Source organism: Lissotriton vulgaris, chromosome 8 (assembly GCF_964263255.1).
Source record: "Lissotriton vulgaris chromosome 8, aLisVul1.2, whole genome shotgun sequence".
NCBI lineage: Eukaryota > Metazoa > Chordata > Amphibia > Caudata > Salamandridae > Lissotriton > Lissotriton vulgaris.
The window spans coordinates 34,383,509-34,403,755 of record NC_141696.1 but is presented as its reverse complement, the minus strand read 5'-3'; the positions used below and the strand labels follow the sequence as shown (position 1 = coordinate 34,403,755).

The window sequence follows — 20,247 nt, the reverse complement described above, 5'->3', positions numbered from 1 at the left end:
CCGTTGATTCTTGAATTTATGGCAAGCGATGTAATCATACCTGTCACGGTAGGATCTTGCGAAACTAAGGTTATGGCATATGCTGAAGACGTGGTGGTAATACCACCTTACCCCTCCAAGACTATAGTTGAAATTGAGGCTATTACACAAGCCTACGGGCAGAACTCAGGATACTCTCTCAATCGCGATAAAACCATGGTAATTTGCACTGATAATGTTCAGTTTGACGACCCTAAGAAGTTGGATAACGCAGTATATTTAGGGATATGTATATCACCTAATGTAGAGATCCTTAACGATTTAAAATATATACCATTACTAAAAAAGATTGCGAAAGATCTAAAAAGGGTCGACAGTCTCTATCTCTCAATTATAGGGAGAGGAATTTTTTTTTAAATGAATATCCTACCAAGACTTTTGTATTTATTTTGCGCTATTCTTCTAATAGTTTAAGATAAATCTATTAAAGCAATAGAATATCAAATGAACCCTTAACTATCTATCCCTTCCGGTATACAGGGCAAGTAAAGGTATATTTATACCTTGAGGGTGTTCAGGATTGCCAGTATTGATGTAAAAGTCGGGCAGAGGAACATCATAAATGCATAATAAATGAGTTCTTGGACAAATCAATAATCCAAGCAGGGGAAGTCCTAAAGGCCTAAGGTTTAAGAGTCTGGTTTTCCAAGAACTCGTTGTGACGTGGGATGTAGGTGACCATGCTTGTATTTGGTTAGCAACGGCAATGCATAAATAAGGACTGGGATTCTATGCCTAAATAAGGGTAATAAGAGTTGTGCCTATATAAGAGCATGATTCGGGAAACCTATATACGGGTATCTGAATCGAAACACAACAGTACATCTGGCCCTAGTTGGCTAAAATCACACAACCACAGGAGAGCCTGTGCACTTTGCTAGTGCCGAAGGATTGCGAACTGAGCAAACCCATATACCAAACCACAACAAAGTAAGTAATTAAAAGTAAAACTTTAGGAAATCAGCAGCATTCTAGAAACCGACATGGACATTTATTCATATCGCTCAACGTTAATATCGGCTTTGTGTTTGCCTTTCTCGTCCTTTCAAGCTAAATCTCAGCATTGTCAGAAGTCAAATCCACACTGAATAAACCAAAGCAGCCCGTCTAGATTTCATTGCTCACAGCTCACTCAGGAAGTCATCCATCAAATCAGACGAACAAACACGTGTGGGCAGATTTACAAGAAAGTGATGCCATTGTAGGGATGCGTCACTTTTCCTGTGCCACCCTAAGAAACGCTTGTGCCACAATGGATGCACCGTATTTACAATACAGCGCACCATGGCGCAAGGATTGATAGATGCGTCCAAAATTCTGATGCATCTGTTTGCGCAAATGTCACGCATTGCTGGAGTCGTGTCGCAAGCATAACACAATTCCAGCAATGCATTAGGCCTATCCTCATTGTGCGGCGTCACTCCTTACGCCTGTTCCGAGCATGCGTAAGGTTTTGACGCAGTGAGTTTTAAGTGGTGCAGTGAAATCTTGTAGATTTCACTGCGTCACTTCCAGAAGGCTTTTTTGCATCGGAACGCCGACCCAGCATACATTATACCTGACACAGGTATAATGTGATACTCGGCTTTACAACATGACGCATCTCCCTAGATGCATCACATTGTAAATTGGCATATTTTTACGCCGTCGGAACGGCAGCGCATAAATGAAGCAATGAGCTTGTAAAACTGCCCCGTGGAGTGCCCTGATCAGAGTGCCCCATTCACTGAAGACATTTATTTGAAAGTGGTTTAGTAAAATCAACAAAAGAAGTTTATGAGGGAGCAACTTAAGAATGAAGCCCCGTTGTATCTAATAAACAAAGGCGTGTACTGACAAAGTAAGCTTGCACGGATATTTGCTATGTGAAATGTTAAACATAATCTAAAGTGACTAATATAAGGAATTGATGTATTTTTCATCAGCCATATATTTGAAGATCAATGTATATCCCCTGCTTCAGTCACACTACGCCTGCAATCAAAGCAGCCAGTCAAAATAATCAGCAAGTCATAGGACTAATTATATTGCCCCTTCCACAAAATGCACAGCTAATAAAACTGGCTTTCACCACGAGCTTCAGTTTGTTTTCCAATCAATATTTACAACTTTTCTCTCTACTATATTGGACACTGTTAGAACATAAACTAAAAGAGAGGTAATTGTGTCTTAACAATGAGAGGTATTGGATGAATTACCTGCCCACGTATACAATGATTCTCATAAAAATAATGATATTTTTTTGTAGGTGCAGTCTTGGCCCTAAGACAACCCCCAAACCACTGGGTTTGAAAAGTGTCGAAATGTATGCATTAGGGAGTTGTTGGATTCTGCAAATAAATTCAGGCAGCCTTAAAAGAATATTAGGTGTCTAGGTTTGGTTTAAAATATTCAGTTGCTACAATGCCTTTATGTGCTATAATTCTAGGAGTTTGGACAACTGGAATATAAACTCTGGTTATTGGTCTCCGGTACATTGCATTTGTTTTGTAAGGAAAGCATGTTTATGTATGTATAAGTATTGCCTATTTGTTATTCTAGTGTGGGCTAAAAAAAGTTAATGGAACTTTTCGGGTATGTTATCCAATAAAATATGAATTGTTGAATGTAAAATTAATTTTAATGAATCAAAGTTTAGTTATCATGTAAAAAAAAGGTCAAGATAATTACATTACTTTATCATTTTTTTAAAAGTTGGAACAGACTGTCAATCTAATATTTATCAGCCAAGATGTTTTAGTATTGCAGTACTTTTAGAGCGTTGTCTTACTTTAGCGATTAGACGCCTGCTGCCTGTCAGAGATCAACTTTCTGGGTTGGGTGATAGCTGGGATTTGTGTATTCCCTCGACACAGCCACACACAAAGAGAGCTTAGGTGTGACATGTGGGGCCAGCCATATCCTGATGGGCCATCCTGCGCAGGATAGGAGGGAGGAGATGACACTTGCATCTGAATAGGCTGTGTCTTGGACCCAAACAAATGGCTGCATACCCCTCTGTAGTGAGTCCAGAGCCAGGTCAGGAAAGACAGACACTCTGTGCACTGAAAGACATCTCTTTGCAGTCTCCACCATTTAAAGGTAATACTAGGTATACGTATTGTACCTCTGACACACCCAAGTACACTTCCGGACCTATGAAGTAACTTCCAGGAAGAAGGACTGCTGGGCTGCTGAAGGACTGTCACTCTTCTGCACTTCTGCTTTGCTGGACTCTTGCATTGCTCTGCTGACCGGCCTGCTACGTGTTGCCCTCTTTGAATGGGTGAGAAGGACTGGACCTGCATCACGAACACAGAGTGACACTAAGGACCGACTGGCCCGCCTCCTGTTCTGAAATCTCAGGGACATCAGACTTCCAACCACCCGGCTTTTGCACCTGAACTCTCCCATCTGTGACTCTCTCTGTGCCAAGTGTTGCCAACCAAGTCCTGTACCCTTGGAAGGCGGTATAATGTACTGCTTAAACTAAAATCCTCGCCTCACCGCTCGGAACCGGTGCATCTCGCACAATCATGACGTTTCACTTAGCCACGTGCGCAGCACATTGCTTCCATTTGTGATACATATCAGACTTTGAGTGGCTCAGACTCAACGCATAGCCTCCATCTTAAGGATCGCCGACAATGCATCACCTCCTCTGCTCCCTGCATCTTCCTCTGCAATGAAGCACACAAGGTACAGTGCAGTGGAACAAGGCTGGTCCCTGTATATGACCTGCACTCCATCATGGTTTGGCCTGAACTTTACAGATTTATGTTATGTTATGCTAAATTATCTTGTATAGCGCTCAGCTGCCCCAGCAAAGGGGCGTCCCGCCGCTGTTTGGGAGATAGCAGCAACTGTGAGGGATTCACCATGGCAGACCTCCAGAGAAGATTAGTTAAGGGGAAAGAGATAGGTCTTAATTGCTTTCCTAAAGTCTAACATGCCTTCCAATTTGCGGATGTGGACTGGTAGAATATTCTACAGTTTTGCTGCTAAAAAATGGAAAGAACGTCCTCCCGCTCTGCAGCGCTTAATCCGAGGTACTCTGACCAGGTGTTGGCCTGCAGAGTGTAAGGCACGAGTAGGAACATACAAGGTCAGCAGGTTACCAAGCATTTTAGGGGTGGCCAATCTTAGGATTTTAAAGGAAATGCACAAGGTCTTAAACTGAAGTCGCTGAGCCACCGGGAGCCAGTGAAGCCTCCGTATGGTCTCAGAGATGGAACTAAATCGAGGGAGGCCTTTTAAGGCTCTAGCAGCCGCCTTTTGAATGCGCTGCATACGAATAATTTCTGCTTGATTTGCACCTAGCAGCAAAGAACAGGCATAGTCCAATCTGGACAGCACCGTTGACTGGACAATTAGCTGTCTCGTGGCTGGGTCAAAGAATTTAAGGATCGGTTTGAGACTGCACAAGATGCCAAAGCAGGTGGTGGCAACTTTTCTAGTGTGAGTACCAAAGCTAAGAGATGAGTCTAACCAAACCCCCAAGTTTTTAATTTCGGTTTTAGGTACTGGAGCTTTACCCGGGGCGTTGGGCCACCATTGATCTCCCCATAAGTGGATGTTATTTCTGACCAATAACACCTCTGTCTTATTGGTATTCAGCTGCAGACAGTTAGATGTCATTTTTGACAAAAAACAAGGACCCCCTGTTTTGGATAATTATCCTGGGACAGGGCAAACAATATATGTGAGATAACAATCCCAGGCGTACAATTAAGGGAAAAAGCAAACTGGATTAAGGCAAACACACAACTAATTCAATATGAAAAAATACATTTTTAATATGATAGAGAAATATAATAAAAATCAATACATTGATCCCAATTGATAAAATAACATTGTACTAATACATATGTTGTCACAATAAAAAGTTATATGATAAGAAGAACAGATGGTTTCCTGCCGACGCGTTTCGACATACACACTATGTCTTCATCAGGACTTTTACCATCATATTTCTGTGAAAAAAGGATTATAAAATTGTTCTACTACATGATTCCTTAATTCTATATACAAGATGATTGAATCAGTTTCAGTTTGCCAAAAAATTCCATTGCCAAATATTTCTCCCACGACTAATATACTGCTGAATAATCTAAATGCCTGTATTCATATCAGGTACCTACGCATTGCTAGTTTTATAAAGCCATTACAAGTAAAACATACATGTCTTCAACATAGCACCACATTTAAGATAATATGAACGATGCTTATGCTTATCTTCTTTATATAGTTCATTTACAAGTTTGATATTTCTTATTTGTACATAAATTACAGATACAATAATCGCTATATAAGTCATTGACAATACATGTTTATACTTCGAATTTTATGATTAGATCATCTATAGACCAAACATTTTACTAACATGCAGAAGAGGGTGAAAAAGATTTCAAGTATGAAATTTAGGAAGAAATTAGGTATGAGAATATAGGTAGAACTATTAGTAGAAGAACATAATCCTATATTCTATCTATGAACCAAAAGTGCTGTAAAGATAAGAGTTCACATTCAGATACATCCCTACTTCAGAGTTTGATATCATTCTTACCTAGTTTCCTCTTAGTTATTTTTGCTTGTAAACTTAGATGTTCAGACACCTGAGTGTGGGTTCACAGTGAGGCCCACTTAACACATTTCCTACTATTTTCATATTAATATAGGGCTAAACTTATTTGTAACTAAATAAGATTAAGCTTCGAGAGGTATGCCTTATAACATTCACTACCTATCCTGGATTCTTACCTTTATAAAGTTGTAAAGTAGTTTTAGACTGGTATTAAAATTAGGTAATCAATTTTCAAAAATTCCAAAGTTAGCTTGTAGAAAATCTGCGGGTGAAAAGATGATAATTCAGGACTCTAACCATGACATTTCAAGTTTTAAGTTATATTTATCAAGTTCACTAAATTTTTGTTACAGCTGACAAAAGTTACAATTCTATTTTTAATCAATTATAGCCTGTGAAATGAAGGTTTATCTTTCTGACTACATGAAAGCAGTATTATTCTCTACATAGCAATTACCTGTGTATACGCAGTCTTAATAAATAATCAGTCCTCTCACAAAATTACCGCAATCATTCTAATTACACGGAGACTTAAGTTCTCTTACCATTAGTTTCAATCTGATTCTAGCTTCGCGTGCCACAACGATATCTTCAAGTCTAAAATCTTTTTTTATTTGAGTTTATTATACAAAATAAAACAATCGCGCACCAGGGCTTACCTAAATGATAGTCCAAAAACGAACTAGTTTGTCTGTCTAGACGTTTCGGGAAAAAAAGGCGTAGGGTAGTACTATTTATTCCGCCATTCTCGATAAACATATACACGGTATATCTAATTTAATGAGAAGAGAGAAAGGGGCTAAAATTTTAGTCATCATATGGCACAATTTAATTTAAACACGCAAACTAGCGGCAATATTTTCTTACCGATAGTTGCACGACGAGGGTACGGTGATTCAAAATAGAAGGGTGCTGACGTTTATTTATTTCAAAGATTTCGGCCCATACATGCGGTACATCTAAATATATAAATGCAAATGGGAACTTTCAGTATTTTTATAAAGAGCTGCTTCGTTTTTATAGAGTTAGCTTAAAGGCTATGAAAGGATTGCGAGGGGGCTCTCTTACCGATCAAAGCATAACAGCGCGACGTGTCTTCATGCACCCTTTTGCGCTTCCGTTTTCCAGCACATACATGCGGTACATCTGAATTTAAAAAGATGCAGATGGGGACTTTCAGCATGTTTATACAGAGCTACTTAGTTCTTACAAAGTTAGCTTAAAGGCTATACGAAGGTTGCGAGGGGGCTCCGAAGGGGCTCTCTTACCGATAAAAACACAGCAGCGCGACGTATCTTCGTACACCCTATTCCGCTTTTCAAACAAGTAACAAACGCGCTCTTATTCGTGACTCCTTATATAAGGAGGATGCCTATTGGTTTACATTTTTTTTATATTAACTTATTTTCTTAAAGGAGAATGATCCCGTTTTTTAAAAATGGACCCTTGCTCAAGCATGGCGAATATTTATTTACATATATTTATCTTTTGAAGTTAATTATAGTTTGTTACAAAAACGACGCAATACAGTCTCTTGTGTGTAACCTGACTAATACCTTATATTTATAAGGGTATTTATTATTATGCTTTGTATTTAGATTATTTATTTGATTTTATTTTCTGAATGCAATAACAAAAACTTTATTATTCACAAAAAGAGGGGGGGAGGGTTTTTTTTTAGGATTAGAAGATATATCCGTTTAGATTGCGTACTCTTTATTTTGATTAAATTTTGTTATTATTTTTTGAAAACGATTAAGGCACTCTTATTATTCAGAAACAGGTATCCCTAGATTTTAAACTAAGTCTGATTAAATCACAGAATCGCATTTTTCCATGGTAACTCGTTGTTTAACCCATGAGTGAACGTCTTTAAAGTAAAAATCCAAAAAACTTCTCTCTTCTTTCGTATTTTATCCCCACCTTTTGCATTAGGTGTTTGGATCTTTTCCAATATGCGCCATCTTATGTCTGATGGGGCATGTTGGAAGTCCAAAAAATGGGTAACCAAAGGGGCTGTTAATTTGCGTGTTTTTATGGCTGATCTGTGTTCCGTCAAACGAACTTTTACTGATCGAGATGTTTCACCCACATATCCCATATTACATGGGCATACGATCAGATAAATTATATTACATGTATTACATGTCCAGAGGTCATTTGCCTTGATGTCACAGTCATTCAGCCTAAAGGTTTCTCCAGGTATTATACCATCACATGATTGGCAGGAACCACATCTAGAGGTCCCTTTTACAGGATTTAATCCTTGTATGGATTTTTGTACAAAAGGGGGATTACTGGATGTTCCAGTATACCTTGATCTCACTACTAGATCTTTAAAATTTTTATTTCTACGATGCGCAAAGATCGGTTTTTTCAGTTTGGGTTTCAAAGGTTCTATATTTAACAGATGCCAATTTGCATTTATTATTTGCCTCACAGTTGAATTCAATGTCGAGTGTTTCGTAATGCACACCAGTTTTGGTTCCTGGGCATCTTTATTTGATCTCAGCAGTACATCACGATCATAGTATTGTGCCCTTTTGTATGCATCTCGGACAAGACGGCACGGATATCCTCTATCGAGGAATTTCTGCTTCATCTTCACTGATTGAGCATCATAGTCCTTAATATTTGTACAATTTCTCCTCACTCTGAGAAATTGTGAGAAGGGAATACCATCTTTTTGATTCCTGGGGTAAAAACTAGAGAAATGGATTAAAGTATTTCTAGATGTAGGCTTTGAATATAGATCTACCTCCAATTTATTAGAATTATTCTTAATATATATATCCAAAAACTCAACTCGATTGACATCAATATGAGCCGTAAAACGTAAGTTCTCATCTGCGAGGTTGATCCACTCCAGGATAATATTCTCAGACCATATATCTCTTTAACCCCATCGTATATTAAGGATACAGGGGCAATGATCTCCAAGGTAGAAAATTTACCATTTAACAATACCAGTGACTTATTGGTCACACTTGATGTGGAAGCTCTGTATAGTAACATTCCACAAGACGGAGCTTTAGAAGCCACTATGTGGTTTATTGACCTGCACCAAATACCCTGTAATAAGCATTTTATTTTTGAATGCTTATCTATAGTTTTGCAGGAAAATGTTTTCCAGTTTGGGGATAATTTGTATCAGCAGATAAAGGGCGTGAGCATGGGGGCAGCCATGGCTCCGTCGATAGCCAATATATATATGGCCCTTTTTGAATCTCGCAATATCCAGAATGAGATGGCCCCTTTTTATGAGTCTGTTTCCCATTGGTACACGTTCATTGATGATATTTTTTTCATCTGGACCAATGGGGAACAGACCTTGAGGGAATTCCTGGAGTGGATCAACCTCGCAGATGAGAACTTACGTTTTACGGCTCATATTGATGTCAATCGAGTTGAGTTTTTGGATATATATATTAAGAATAATTCTAATAAATTGGAGGTAGATCTATATTGAAAGCCTACATCTAGAAATACTTTGCTCCATTTCTCTAGTTTTCTCCCCAGGAATCAAAAAGATGGTATTCCCTTCTCACAATTTCTCAGGGTGAGGAGAAATTGTACAAATATTAAGGACTATGATGCTCAATCAGTGAAGATGAAGCAGAAATTCCTCGATAGAGGATATCCGCGCCGTCGTGTCCGAGATGCATACAAAAGGGCACGATACTATGATCGTGATGTACTGCTGAGATCAAATAAAGATGCCCAGGAACCAAAACTGGTGTGCATTACGAAACACTCGACATTGAATTCAACTGTGAGGCAAATAATAAATGCAAATTGGCATCTGTTAAATATAGAACCTTTGAAACCTAAACTGAAAAAAACGATGTTTGCGCATCGTAGAAATAAAAATTTAAAAGATCTAGTAGTGAGATCAAGGTATACTGGAACATCCAGTAATCCCCCTTTTATACAAAAATCCATACAAGGATTAAATCCTGTAAAAGGGACCTCTAGATGTGGTTCCTGCCAATCATGTGATGGTATAATACCTGGAGAAACCTTTAGGCTGAATGACTGTGACATCAAGGCAAATGACCTCTGGACATGTAATACATGTAATATAATTTATCTGATCGTATGCCCATATAATATGGGATATGTGGGTGAAACATCTCGATTAGTAAAAGTTTGTTTGACGGAACACAGATCAGCCATAAAAACACGCAAATTAACAGCCCCTTTGGTTACCCATTTTTTGGACTTCCAACATGCCCCATCAGACATAAGATGGCGCATTTTGGAAAAGATCCAAACACCTAATGCAAAAGGTGGGGATAAAATACGAAAGAAGAGAGAAGTTTTTGGGATTTTTACTTTAAAGACGTTCACTCATGGGTTAAACAACGAGTTACCATGGGAAAATGCGATTCTGTGATTTAATCAAACTTAGTTTAAAATCTAGGGATACCTGTTTCTGAATAATAAGAGTGCCTTAATCATTTTCAAAAAATAATAACAAAATGTAATCAAAATAAAGAGTACGCAATCTAAACGGATATATCTTCTAATCCTAAAAAAAAAACCTCCCCCCCTCTTTTTTGTGAATAATAAAGTTTTTGTTATTGCATTCAGAAAATAAAATCAAATAAATAATCTAAATACAAAGCATAATAATAAATACCCTTATAAATATAAGGTATTAGTCAGGTTACACACAAGAGACTGTATTGCGTCGTTTTTGTAACAAACTATAATTAACTTCAAAAGATAAATATATGTAAATAAATATTCGCCATGCTTGAGCAAGGCTCCATTTTTAAAAAACGGGATCATTCTCCTTTAAGAAAATAAGTTAATATAAAAAAATGTAAACCAATAGGCATCCTCCTTATATAAGGAGTCACGAATAAGAGCGCGTTTGTTACTTGTTTGAAAAGCGGAATAGGGTGTACGAAGATACGTCGCGCTGCTGTGTTTTTATCGGTAAGAGAGCCCCTTCGGAGCCCCCTCGCAACCTTCGTATAGCCTTTAAGCTAACTTTGTAAGAACTAAGTAGCTCTGTATAAACATGCTGAAAGTCCCCATCTGCATCTTTTTAAATTCAGATGTACCGCATGTATGTGCTGGAAAACGGAAGCGCAAAAGGGTGCATGAAGACACGTCGCGCTGTTGTGCTTTTATCGGTAAGAGAGCCCCCTCGCAATCCTTTCATAGCCTTTAAGCTAACTCTATAAAAACGAAGCAGCTCTTTATAAAAATACTGAAAGTTCCCATTTGCATTTATATATTTAGATGTACCGAAATATCGCCGCTAGTTTGCGTGTTTAAATTAAATTGTGCCATATGATGACTAAAATTTTAGCCCCTTTCTCTCTTCTCATTAAATTAGATATACCGTGTATATGTTTATCGAGAATGGCGGAATAAATAGTACTACCCTACGCCTTTTTTTCCCGAAACGTCTAGACAAACAAACTAGTTCGTTTTTGGACTATCATTTAGGTAAGCCCTGGTGCGCGAATTGTTTTATTTTGTATAATAAACTCAAATAAAAAAAGATTTTAGACTTGAAGATATCATTGTGGCACGCGAAGCTAGAATCAGATTGAAACTAATGGTAAGAGAACTTAAGTCTCCGTGCAATTGGAATGATTGCTGTAATTTTGTGAGAGGACTGATTATTTATTAAGACTGCGTATACACAGGTAATTGCTATGTAGAGAATAATACTGTTTTCATGTAGTCAGAAAGATAAACCTTCATTTCACAGGCTATAATTGATTAAAAATAGAATTGTAACTTTTGTCAGCTGTAACAAAAATTTAGTGAACTTGATAAATATAACTTAAAACTTGAAATGTCATGGTTAGAGTCCTGAATTATCATCTTTTCACCCGCAGATTTTCTACAAGCTAACTTTGGAATTTTTGAAAATTGATTACCTAATTTTAATACCAGTCTAAAACTGCTTTACAACTTTATAAAGGTAAGAATCCAGGATAGGTAGTGAATGTTATAAGGCATACCTCTCGAAGCTTAATCTTATTTAGTTACAAATAAGTTTAGCCCTATATTAATATGAAAATAGTAGGAAATGTGTTAAGTGGGCCTCACTGTGAACCCACACTCAGGTGTGTGAACATCTAAGTTTACAAGCAAAAATAACTAAGAGGAAACTAGGTAAGAATGATATCAAACTCTGAAGTAGGGATGTATCTGAATGTGAACTCTTATCTTTACAGCACTTTTGGTTCATAGATAGAATATAGGATTATGTTCTTCTACTAATAGTTCTACCTATATTCTCATACCTAATTTCTTCCTAAATTTCATACTTGAAATCTTTTTCACCCTCTTCTGCATGTTAGTAAAATGTTTGGTCTATAGATGATCTAATCATAAAATTCGAAGTATAAACATGTATTGTCAATGACTTATATAGCGATTATTGTATCTGTAATTTATGTACAAATAAGAAATATCAAACTTGTAAATGAACTATATAAAGAAGATAAGCATAAGCATCGTTCATATTATCTTAAATGTGGTGCTATGTTGAAGACATGTATGTTTTACTTGTAATGGCTTCATAAAACTAGCAATGCGTAGGTACCTGATATGAATACAGGCATTTAGATTATTCAGCAGTATATTAGTCGTGGGAGAAATATTTGGCAATGGAATTTTTTGGCAAACTGAAACTGATTCAATCATCTTGTGTATAGAATTAAGGAATCATGTAGTAAAACAATTTTATAATCCTTTTTTCACAGAAATATGATGGTAAAAGTCCTGATGAAGACATAGTGTGTATGTCGAAACGCGTCGGCAGGAAACCATCTGTTCTTCTTGTCATATAACTTTTTATTGTGACAACATATGTATTAGTACAATGTTATTTTATCAATTGGGATCAATGTATTGATTTTTATTATATTTCTCTATCATATTAAAAATGTATTTTTTCATATTGAATTAGTTGTGTGTTTGCCTTAATCCAGTTTGCTTTTTCCCTTAATTGTATGCCTGGGATTGTCATCTCACATATATTGACAGTTAGATGTCATCCAGTCTGCCACAGCTGTCAGGCCGGCTTTAAATCTAACAGAGTCAGGGGTAGATCCTTCCGTCAGGGCAACCACTAGCTGCGTGTCGTCAGCATATGAGACGATGGAGAGGTCCCATTCTTTGGCAACAGCAGCTAGTGGCTGGACGTAGAGATTGAACAAAGTCAAGCACAACCAGATAGCCTTGGTTGGAGCTTTATGCCTTTAAACACTACATTTCTGTTTATTATTTTAAAAATATATAATTCCAGTAATACTATTTGGATGTTTGTTGTTTTGGTCTTGTTGTGTTTAGCTCTATTTGTCCAACCAAGTGTGATATTTTTTTGTGTGGTGTTTTTACTGTTTTGCTGTTTTACGTGTTTCACAAATACATTACACATTTCCTCCCAGGTTAAGCTTGAATGCTCTGCGACAAGCTTACAGGGGGTGAGCACAGGTTAATTTAGGGTGCATTTGTCTAGGATTGTAGTTCCTGCTTGGGCAGGGTACATACCTCTGCCAACCAGTAACCACATTTCTAACAGTTGTTTTAAAATGTACCAACTCTGCAGAGTGTTGTTTCCTTGCCAGTGATTGGATCAAAGTAGTACTGAATGTAGACTACAGAAATGCCCTTTTTTGAGGCCTTTGAGTGCACAACTAGCTCATTTGCAAAGAATTCAAAATGCACATTTTGAATTTCGTAAATTGAATCATATTTTACTTGCACAGTATTATTCACAGGTTTCCCATGACCACTACAGGGTGTGCTGGGTTGGCCAGTTCCCTCAGGAGATCTTCTCGCCTGGTGTCCCCATCAACAAATGCAAACCCCTGGGGGCAGATCTGCTAAACACGGATTGCCAAAACTAGTCACAAATGGTGTGACCAGCGTGATATTTGGCAAACCAAACTATGTAAAAATAGGTTACTTCAAAAACACTAATTGTACTGGGTCGCGATCCAATCTACCTCATGAATGTGAATGAGGTAGGTCACACATTTCTACCCACTGTGACTCATTGCCTTCACTGGGATGATGGCCTGCTAGGGTCAGTGAATGCTCTTTAATAAAGCAGACATTTCTTTTCATGTAGCCTGGTTTCCTTAAAAGAAACAAAAAAGCATTTAAAAAGGAAGAGGCACTTGTCCTTTGGATCACTGTCGTCTCTCAAACAATTCTTTTACATTCAAAATTTGGCAGGATGGCATCACTTTCCTTCTGCATAAGGGTTACAATCTCCTGTGAGGTGTTGGTAAAATATTGATGTTTTGTAAATGCATATCGCTCATAAAAAATGTATGCACAGCATACAAATTTGTTATATGAAAGGTCACTAACAGCAAGCGACTTACAAATACAGAATCTGTTTCAATTTCTAAGCCCATTTACTAATTCAGAAACACTTTTATGAATAACTAAATGCATTTGCTACTCATGAAAATGGGTTTACAGATTGGAAGGTTTGGAATGCTTAAAACCTTTGTAAATCTGGCCCAAGGTGACAAAGGTTGCCTATTCCTCCCTAGGGGACTGAGGGAGATGGTTTACCTTCTTAGCTTCAAAAGTATTAAAAATCGAACTTACGCTAGCATTAACCACATTTGGCCATTTTCTTTAATTTTGAAATGATTTTATTGTACACCACATGATTGCTGTTGTTGTTGTTTCCCTCCTTTAATAAGGATTTGGGGGGCACATGCATCAAGGTAAGAAATTGCGATTCCTTAATACCGATTTTTAAGGAATCTCTATTAAGGAATCGCAATTCCTCATGCATGTAGGTTTTGCTAAACTATTAGTGATTTCTACATATTCCCTAATAGAGGCCCATAGGAATGAATGGGAAAGCATTCGTAATTTGTGATTACCAAAAAGGTAATCTCAAATTGGGAATGACATTTCAAGAGTGCTAGCGGGCAATAAGGCCCCCCTGATGCACTCCCAAAAACTGAATGTCTGCACAAGTGGCGCACACACATGCCCTAAAGGCCACTTAGAAAAATGAAATTTTGTGCATTTTTCTACGGAATCGCAAATTACCATCAACTTGAATGATGGTAATTTGTGATTCCTTAATGTAAAGTCGCATTCTGAAAATGCTTCTTGCCTTGCATTTAGGGAATTGCAAATTCCCTAACTGCATTCACAAAATTGGTAATCGGAAAAATTGGGATTAGCTATTTTGTGAATGCATTATGGGTTGATGCATCCCAAAAGGCTTTATACCAGTCGCAAACTTACCGAATCTGCAAATCGGCCCATTTGCGACTTGTAAAAAAGCTTGATGCATGTGCCCCTTCGAGCTTTACACTAAAAGATAGGGAGCATTTCCAAAGCCATCATAATATGCTGTACCTAACTATGGACGACTTAACTTTCTCAGACTATCTTGTACACAACGTTCCAAACTGCAGCACCTGAATGAACTGTGAGAACCACTGAACCCAATGCAATAGTATTTTGAGAGAATTCATCAACTGTATTCTGTTGTAAAATCTTTCTTCTTGATCGTTCCTCATTGGTGGTTTTCCTGAGAACCTTGTACTTATGTAGAAATGTATGAAATGCTTTGTCTAAAGTCCTATAAAAAGGACTCACTTTCCTCTGGTTGCGGAATCCCCCATTTCCCATTCTTGGAAGGTGAATGTATGCTGGAGTTACTAATGAACTTCACAAAGTTCCTTGTACTTATGATTTATATGCTTTGCTGCTAATTTTATTGATGGCATAGTTCATGTACCTTGCTTTAATAATCCTTTATCTAAATCTTAAAACTTTCGGCCCATGTCTGTCGTACTTACTGAGAATGTTCGAATTCATTGCTGGAGTTTACATGCATTAGGACAGGTCCAATTGGGGAACAGCTAAGTCCATTTAGGGTCTACACTGCTCCTGATCGGACCCATTGGTGTGCCCTTGGTAAGGTACTAAGAGATGGGTTTGCATGCTGACAGGACCATATCTCACGTCATCATTTCACTTTACTGGAAGACTAACTAGACATTATGTTCAGACAGCAAAGGTTATGCACCCAAAATAACTATTTTTAAAAGCTAGGATTTGTTTCAGGTTTCAAGAGAAGAATACTAATTTCTGCTAGCCATGCATTATAAATGCATAAATATCAAGCACCATTTTTCTGGAATGTTCTCATTTCTACTTCACTAGGGATTGAGTGTAGCATTACACCTGCTCAACAGCTTTCTGTCTTTTTTTCAGACACCGTCAAATGCTTGAAATGTCCCGATAATGAGTGGCCAAATGAAAGGCATGATCAGTGCATCCAAAAAGAGGTTGAGTTCCTGAGCTATGGTGAGCCACTGGGCCTCACACTCACCTTTTCATTGGCCTTCATGATCCTTCTCACTACTTCTGTCCTCTGTGTCTTCATCAGGTACAGAGACACTCCCATCGTGAAAGCCAACAACCGTAATCTCAGTTACTGTCTCCTGATTTCTCTCATGCTCTGCTTCCTTTGCTCCTTCATATTCATTAGTCGTCCTAAGAAGTTCACATGCATTCTGCGGCAGATTGCCTTCGGGATTGTGTTTTCCATCAGTGTTTCCTCTGTTCTGGCAAAATCTATAGTTGTTGTCATTGCTTTCAAGGCAACACATCCCAACAGCTCTGCAAGGAAATGGCTGGGATCAAAGACACCATTTGGTATTGTCTTTTTTTCTTTGTTAGTGCAAATTGTGATCTGTATCATGTGGCTCGTGAAGTCACCTCCATTTGCAGACCTGAACATGAAGTCTTACAATGAGAAGATCATTTTTGAATGCAACGAAGGGGACTCCATCTTCTTCTACTGCATGCTGGGATATTTGGGTCTTCTGGCCACGGTCAGCTTTGTAGTTGCCTTTCTCTCAAGGAATTTGCCCGGAAGCTTCAATGAGGCCAAGCTGATCACCTTCAGTATGCTGGTGTTTGTCAGTGTGTGGATCTCCTTCATCCCGGCATACCTGAGCACACGGGGGAAGTATGAGGTGGCTGTGGAGGTATTTGCCATCCTGTGCTCCAGTGCAGGACTGCTGGGGTGTATATTCTTTCCCAAGTGTTATATTATTCTGTTGAGGCCTACAAGAAACACAAAGGCACACTTAGTAAGAAAATCTAGTGATTAATATAAAATCCAGTGTCATTGGATATTGAACATTGCTTTTTGTAAAAAAAAAAAAATCAAACAGAAGGAGTACAACTATGTAATTTTTGTTTAAGAGGAAAGAATTAAAGATCGAGTCAGAGTGAAAGTCGTAGAGAGACAGAGACACACAGAGTATGAGAAACACTTCATTGTTGGGCACAATTGCTTATGTAGCTACAACCCCCATTTCACCTTTATTACACTGCAGGATTTACCAGGCTGCACCATGCCTGGAGCTTATGAAGCACTATAACCCCTTGGGACCCACCATCTGGCAACCCAGGTCATGAATCGCTGTGCTGATGCCACCAGGGAAGTGAGGAACAACCACAATCTGTCTAAGGTAGATGTAACCAATTGGCATTGCAGGAGCGTTCGGCAAGAAGATGTTGGTGCTCAGACTGTGGATGTTGTTGGGTTATGTTGCTAGTTGACAGTTGCTGCAATGTGCTATCTGATTCAATAAGGCTGAATCCTTAGGCTACCCTCTGTAACTCATATTCAGCCAACTGTCCACACTTTGACAGCTGAAAGGATGCTAACATTGAGCAGTGGATCAGTCATTAGTTCATGATGTTGAATCATTTCTGGTACCTGAAATTATAGCCTCTCAAAATTACTTACAGCGAGTACACCTAAAACCTAACAAACCACTTAATTTAGTCCTTTCTGTCAGTATCTAGCATACAAGCCCATGTAGCTCACTGAGCTCTCTGCTGTAGTCAGACGAGATGGCGAAGGCTGCAGCCTTCTCACTACCAATGATCACATACATGCTATCTCCCAGTCAACCTTCAAAACCATTATAATACCCTGTTCTCCTCTCAAGTACCTATGGGCTACCCTAGTCTTTAACAGTGATATTGGTGCACCAGTGAGAGTGACAATACCTTTGCACATTTCTACTGCTAAATGGCACTCTATGTCTAAAGTGGGTTTGCCATTTATCCTTTTACTTGTCCGTAGAATACTTAGTAGGAAACATCTGCACCCCAGAAAATGTTACATAAGGTTAGAATATTGAACAATTGATATGATGTCTTATGTATGTAATCTGATAACATTTGTGGTTTTAGAATAAAAATCAAACACATCTACCTCACAGTTTTGTCCTGTAATTGTGCCTTTTCACTCTCTGTTTCTACACATTCCCAAGTTCACACATTGGATGTTTACTTTTCCAGCCAGTACGCTGATTCTGGCCAGATCCTTCATCCTCACCTTGACGCAATCAAACACATTCATGGCCCTATCCTCAGCCGAAACACATTCCTTGCACGTTACTAAATGTTTTGATCAATTGTATCTCACCTAGATAAGTTCAATTGCCATATGCATTTCCAATTAATGATGATCCTTTTCCACTTATATCTAGTTCTTATCATTTCAATTCATACAATTAATGTCTAGACATACAGAGGGTTTAAAAAGGGCTGAAAAAGATCACAAGGTTTAAATGACAGTTGCTTGATTTGACAGGTAGACTAGGATTGTTTAAAGAGAGACTGGCTTTAAACAGGGTGCCGAGGTGTAAGTTGAGGTAATTGAGGAAAGATGCATATGTAGTATGTAAAGCCAAAAAAATACAAATCAATTTAATTAAAGACTATCAAATTGTGATCTAAGACGTGGAGCTGCTGAGAGTTGCAGCTGTCCTTAGGTCCCTCTGGAGGTGCTTACCAATAAAATAGCTTCTTCTACAAAATTAGGTGAGTCAATGGGCTCAAGGGATACACTCTCTCTAATATTACAACACAAAAACAAACTCAGGGTATCCTTTGCCTACCTGTGATAACTCCTATCCCACGTGAAAGCACAGTCTATAGTTAATTAAGACAAAATAATCTTTTTCTTTTTTTTATATGACCCCCACCCACTCTAATAGTTGTAGGCTTCATCATTGGGTCCACATCACCCCCTAAAAGTCAGGATGGGCTGAGTAATATTCCAGTTAGCACTTTTGACTTTCATGTGACCGGGGAGCCTAGAAAGAATAAAAATGCCCCTGAAAGGCATAGGTATCCCTATTTTGGTGCTTTGGATGGGTATAGATTAAAAACGTGTCTTCAGCTGTGTTTAGGATATAGTGGTCATATGACCTTAACATGACCATCAACATGTTTCAGCCCCTATCCTACGGCCTCTCTGTTCCAGGGCTTTCGTTAGGATTTTTAAATATGCTCACACTTTGTTTTATGTGTATAGGGAATGCAATAGTAAATTGCATGCAAGTTGAGTAATTTGCCTTACTGTAAGATCACACTTTCCCTTTCCAGATATGGGTCCTTCCACTAAATTGGCAGGGCGCATGCCTCTGAAATCACACAGGGTAACATGCCTCACAACCTCCTAATACGGTGCCCGCACTCTTCTTGCACTTCTTCATTAACTACTGACTGAGCATCCTAGTGTGATAGGAGCTATTCCAGATAGGCAAGGGATACCCCATGTTTGCTTTTGTGCAATACAATAGCTTGCCAGAGAAGGAAGGGCAAAACTGAAGAAAGAAAAAATAGAAGGCTGGCTGTCACAGGACTGTGTAGTCAAACCTAGCCTTGGGCAGTAAATTCGATTTCGCTCGCGGAATTTGGGTACATTTGCGTTCCGGGAAAACGCAGAATTGTCTCTTGGGTGTAACAGCCTTGTGAAGTTGTGAATAGGCCAAATTACTCATGCTTAGATGGTATAGGAAGTAAGCTAAATGACTATGAGAAAGACTTAGAGGTCATTAAACAGAGAGAACTTGAGGTTTACTTTTATTTTGATCTCACTAGCCATACATCTACTAAGCTTAGTTGAATCCCAGGTTGTGGATGTGGTCATGAGAGCAGACGTTCTGTTTACTGGTATTTCTCCCCAGGATGCCTAGGTATCAATGATTAAAGATCAGCAGATGATGGTCTCACTCTAAGCATAAGTTAACATAAACAACAGAGAAGACCACGGAAAGTAGAGTGTAGGGGAATACCTGAGGGAGCCAGACATAAACAAAAACAAGTGAGGGACGCAGTATCACGTGAGAAAATTGCAAAGTGAAAAGACAATGCAACTATGCATCGTTCCCAGCCATGGAGTCTTGTTTGTAGGACTAGTAAATATGCTTCTAAATCTATTGACCGAGACGTGTACTGCCATTGCGAAGTACTCACACTTAGAGTAGTTTGTGGTCTATCTTCCAGGCTGTCCATTGCCTAGTCTTCCAAAGCTTCCATTCTGTTCCCTGTCAGAGTTGGTGATTTTAAATTCATACAAGAAGGGTATATTTACAATGGCATTACACTACCAGAGCCTCACTTATTACAACTCCCCAATGGCAAAGTGCCCATATTACAAGGCTGTGCTAAGCCACTTTGCGTAGCTTAACTCTGCCTTGTAAATATCATAACCTTTGATGCAGTTTTCTGCATCAAAGGGGCATCTAATGGGTGTTGCTGTGGGCTTACCCATGCAACACCATTGGTTTTTGACAGTGCCCCAGATTTACAAG

General features: G+C 38.5%; 1 protein-coding gene across 1 annotated transcript in view; it reads left to right on the top strand.

Annotated features, from left to right (window-relative positions):
* Nucleotides 1-16,740, top strand: part of LOC147693318 (vomeronasal type-2 receptor 26-like) — a 119,355-nt gene extending 102,615 nt beyond the window's left edge. The window contains exon 6 of the mRNA XM_086935926.1: nucleotides 15,836-16,740. Coding sequence (XP_086792052.1) covers nucleotides 15,836-16,740 — 905 coding nt within the window. The remainder of the gene's footprint in view (nucleotides 1-15,835) is intronic.
* The last annotated feature ends 3,507 nt before the right edge of the window (nucleotides 16,741-20,247 follow it).